We start from the raw sequence: 3,532 nt of genomic DNA on the forward strand, positions 1-3,532 counted from the left end.
CATAGCAGTAAAATCAACAGCTTAATATTTCATTATCTCATTATTTCGCAGGCAATGGAGGAATTACCGTCTGAGGAATACAAAACCGGAAGTTACTTCCTTCAAAAAGTGAAGCAGGAACAAGCCCGTCTGTTGGAGCGAGCTACTCTTCTAGAAAAAGACGCAGATTTGTCCAAAAGTTTTATCCACAAGGACATCGCTGGCCTATTGAGATCGGCGTCTGGCAAGGCCCGTCTATTGGCCACTCAGAAGATGAAGCAGTTCGAGGGCCTGTGCAACGTCCATCTGAATCCCTTGTCAGACGACAAGTTTCCCGTGACAATAGACGACTTGCAAGGATTCTGGGATATGGTTGGCCTGCAGGTGGAGCAAGTGGATGGCATGTTTGCTAATATTGAACGGCTCAAGGCTAACGGCTGGAAGACCATCAAGTCCGATAAGGAAGGTCCACACTCCAAGAAACTATCTACCAAGACCGGAACTCCGACCAAGCAGGCGAAGACCGATGAGCCGGAATCGATTGGCGACTCCAGTTCCACTCCACGTGCAAACAACGACCTTTAAATTGTCTCTTTAAGCGCATTTCAAATAAACACGCGTGCTACCCACAAAGGACACCCACAAATGCTTTGAAATTTCATAGTTTTGTATCTTTTTTTTTCGATTTTTGCACAATGTTATGGAGCTATTGGATACATTTAGAACGTATATATGGGACCCCCTTGATGGACCACTTCTATTATAACATTGTAATTACATGAAAAAGGCAATAAACATTGTTAGCTACATTTTATTTCGGCCAATTAACATGCGAGCATCAGCCAGTTCAGGCAATCATTACAAAATTCCCAATTCGAATGGCTATTTTGTGCCATTTTAGCCAGCAACTTAAAAACTGCCGACTGATGCTGGGGACGGATCTCCCCACTTTAACCGGTTGCTTAGCCCAGTGACACCCCTTTTTGCTCCACATCTGGGGGCTTCGTAGTTCCGAGCCGCGTGCGATCACGAAGCGCATAAATGGCATTTGACACGTGACAGAAATACTCAATTTTAATATTTGTACCGCTGTGCTTTGGGCCACAGCTTCCTTTGGTCCAACTGTGTGTGTGTGTGGTCGTGAGGGCGCGCACTAGTGTGTGTGTGTGTGCTTGGGTTAAAGTGAATTTCATTTGGATTTCTGCGTACCGCTATTGTTTCTCCGGCATCATTTGCGCGCTGCTTGTTCTACGACTATGGAACATAAACTCGTGCATATAGCCACACAGGCTTATAGCCAGGATGCTTGAGGGTTCCAGCTGCCCAGCTCCAAGTCCAGGGTATCTGCAGGACTGGCGCTCTTTAAATTTGTTTGTCCCGCATGTGCGGACATAATAACTGCCGGCAACCAGTTCTGGCCAAAGTCAGGCCAGTGCTCTCGTCCAGCGCAGGACCTGGGCCCCCATCAACTTTTGACTGCCCATTAAATATTATGGCAATGCAAACGAATCAACAAAGCCAAACAACAAGGCCTACATACAGCCGACGAAAATCAACAGCGGCAATCATTGGACGGGTATTTTGCATATTTGGCCATTTTGGCTATTTCTGGCGACGTGACGGCAAATAAAAGTTAAATGAAAATTAAACTATGCAAATACAAGCAAATTTTGTGGCCGAAAGGGGGTACGGGGCTGCGAATTTCGGGAGGATTCCCGCGGCCTGCTGGCGTTTGAATTGCCGAATTGGTTGCCACGAAAGGAAATGGAAATGGAAATGGAAAAACATCGATATTATCGTTAATGAGCAAAACTCAAAACTCAAAACCAAAGTATTAGACCGTTGTCTGAAAAGTAGAGTGAAATAAGAGATTATAAGTTTGAGGAATTTGTATCTCATACTACCAATTTTGTGTGCGATGAATGCTTCGGCTGAAAACGAACTGAGTGCTAGCTACGATTGTGATGACAGTGATGATCGGTGGTCTAGTGGTCGGATCTACTGACCCTGGAGTCCTGAACACAGCGAGTGGGCAACGATGCTCCCAGGACGGAGTCCTGGTTAAGAATGTCCCGCCTGAAGTGGCCGGAATGCGCGCCGTTTCGGACGGTGTTCCTGTTGGCCTGTCCACGGCTTACCTGCGTCTGGTCATGAGAATGGCGTATATAGTGACCCTGGCTCTGACTACGGATGCGGCTGGCCGCCTGGAGCTCGCGGGCGGCATTGGAGTTGCACTTGGTCATGGGATCGTCGAAGAAGCCCTCGTAGAGCACAAAGTTGTTGCCCTGCGGAATGGTGCGAACAAGGCCGTAGTGCTTGGCCATGAAGCCCAGCAGCTTCTTGGACGGTCGGTCCACGGAGCACTTGCTTGCTGACCAGCCCTGCTGCTCCAGCATCCGCTGGAAGAGCAGCTTGCCCTGGCCACAGCGCTGGCGGCTTTCGTGCACATAGAAGTCGAGAATGGCTGGCGTTTGTTTGGCCCGTCGACAGCAGCCCTCCTGGTCGAAGAGGAATAGGTCCTTGGTGCCCACCTTGAGCAGCCCGGTGATGGCCCAGTATCCCGCCGCGTCGTCCGCCATAAGGTAGACCACCTGGTCGGATGCCAGCTTGTCGGCTGTGGTCACTGGCTGGCGGAGACCCTGCGCATCCGCCGACAGCTTACCCATGACGTCCAGGATCTGGCTTAGCTGGCAGCTGGGCATCGTCGAGTGGCCCCGTTGCGGGTTCGCGATGAACGGGTGGGGGCGATGTCGCAGTTGGGTGACCGTGGGACGCAGCGAGTGCGCCTGGACCCGGATGATCGGCTGCGGAAAGAGCTGTTTTATGTCAAAGGCGAACTCCACCATCTTGGTTTCCGGCTTGATCCCGCTTTGATCCCGATGACTTAGAATTTGGCGTTTGAATTGGCCGTCTGATTCCCAGGCTCTACCGACTTATACACAGCCAAAATTTTTATAATTTTACTCATCGCTTTCGTACTCGATCGAACAAAATCTGCTCTATGATGCAGAGCAGTCGACTTGGGAGCAAATGTAATCCCTCAGGCTGCTTTGATGGCCTTTTTTTGGGGAATTTCCATACCATTTTACATGCCTCAAAAATGTTGCGTATCATTGATGCTATGCAATGTATAATTTAATATGTCAACAAAAAAAAAGGATAACAGACGTGGGTAAAAGTAAACAGCTCAATGGAGCATAAAGCAAAAGACAAAACCAAGAAGTTTATGGAGAGCCTTAGACCTTTTCAAGGACATTTCCCTTCGATCTCGAAGGCAACCGACCAGGACGAGAATCGGATAATTGTAAGATATATAGATATAAGAGCTGACATGGACTCACAGCCAGGGCATTAGTGCTATTATACTTACAGTGGCTCAGTAAATTAAAAATTAATACTTTTTAAAGTATTTGCCTTAAATGAATTAAATTGGTCACTGGTAGCCCACATTTAAGTTTAATTATCAGTGGCCATTTAGTTGGCTTAAATATGCATGCGATAAAAAATAAATATTAAACATAAAGTTCCATTAAATCCACATTTTCCAGCTTAG

At 47.6% G+C, this 3,532-nt stretch overlaps 1 protein-coding gene across 1 annotated transcript; it reads right to left on the bottom strand.

Annotated features, from left to right (window-relative positions):
- Positions 1 to 1,790: 1,790 nt before the first annotated feature.
- LOC6550395 (alpha-tubulin N-acetyltransferase 2) lies at positions 1,791 to 2,896 on the bottom strand. The gene is made up of 2 exons (XM_026982055.1): positions 1,884 to 2,896; positions 1,791 to 1,825 (listed from the first exon to the last, which is right to left on the bottom strand). Exon 1 carries the CDS (start codon positions 2,823 to 2,825, stop codon positions 1,965 to 1,967), a length of 861 nt encoding a protein of 286 aa, XP_026837856.1. The 5' UTR covers positions 2,826 to 2,896; the 3' UTR covers positions 1,791 to 1,825; positions 1,884 to 1,964.
- Between the last annotated feature and the right edge of the window lie 636 nt (positions 2,897 to 3,532).

This window comes from Drosophila erecta, unplaced genomic scaffold (genome assembly GCF_003286155.1).
Source record: "Drosophila erecta strain 14021-0224.00,06,07 unplaced genomic scaffold, DereRS2 tig00000126-arrow-pilon, whole genome shotgun sequence".
Classification (NCBI taxonomy): Eukaryota; Metazoa; Arthropoda; class Insecta; order Diptera; family Drosophilidae; genus Drosophila; species Drosophila erecta.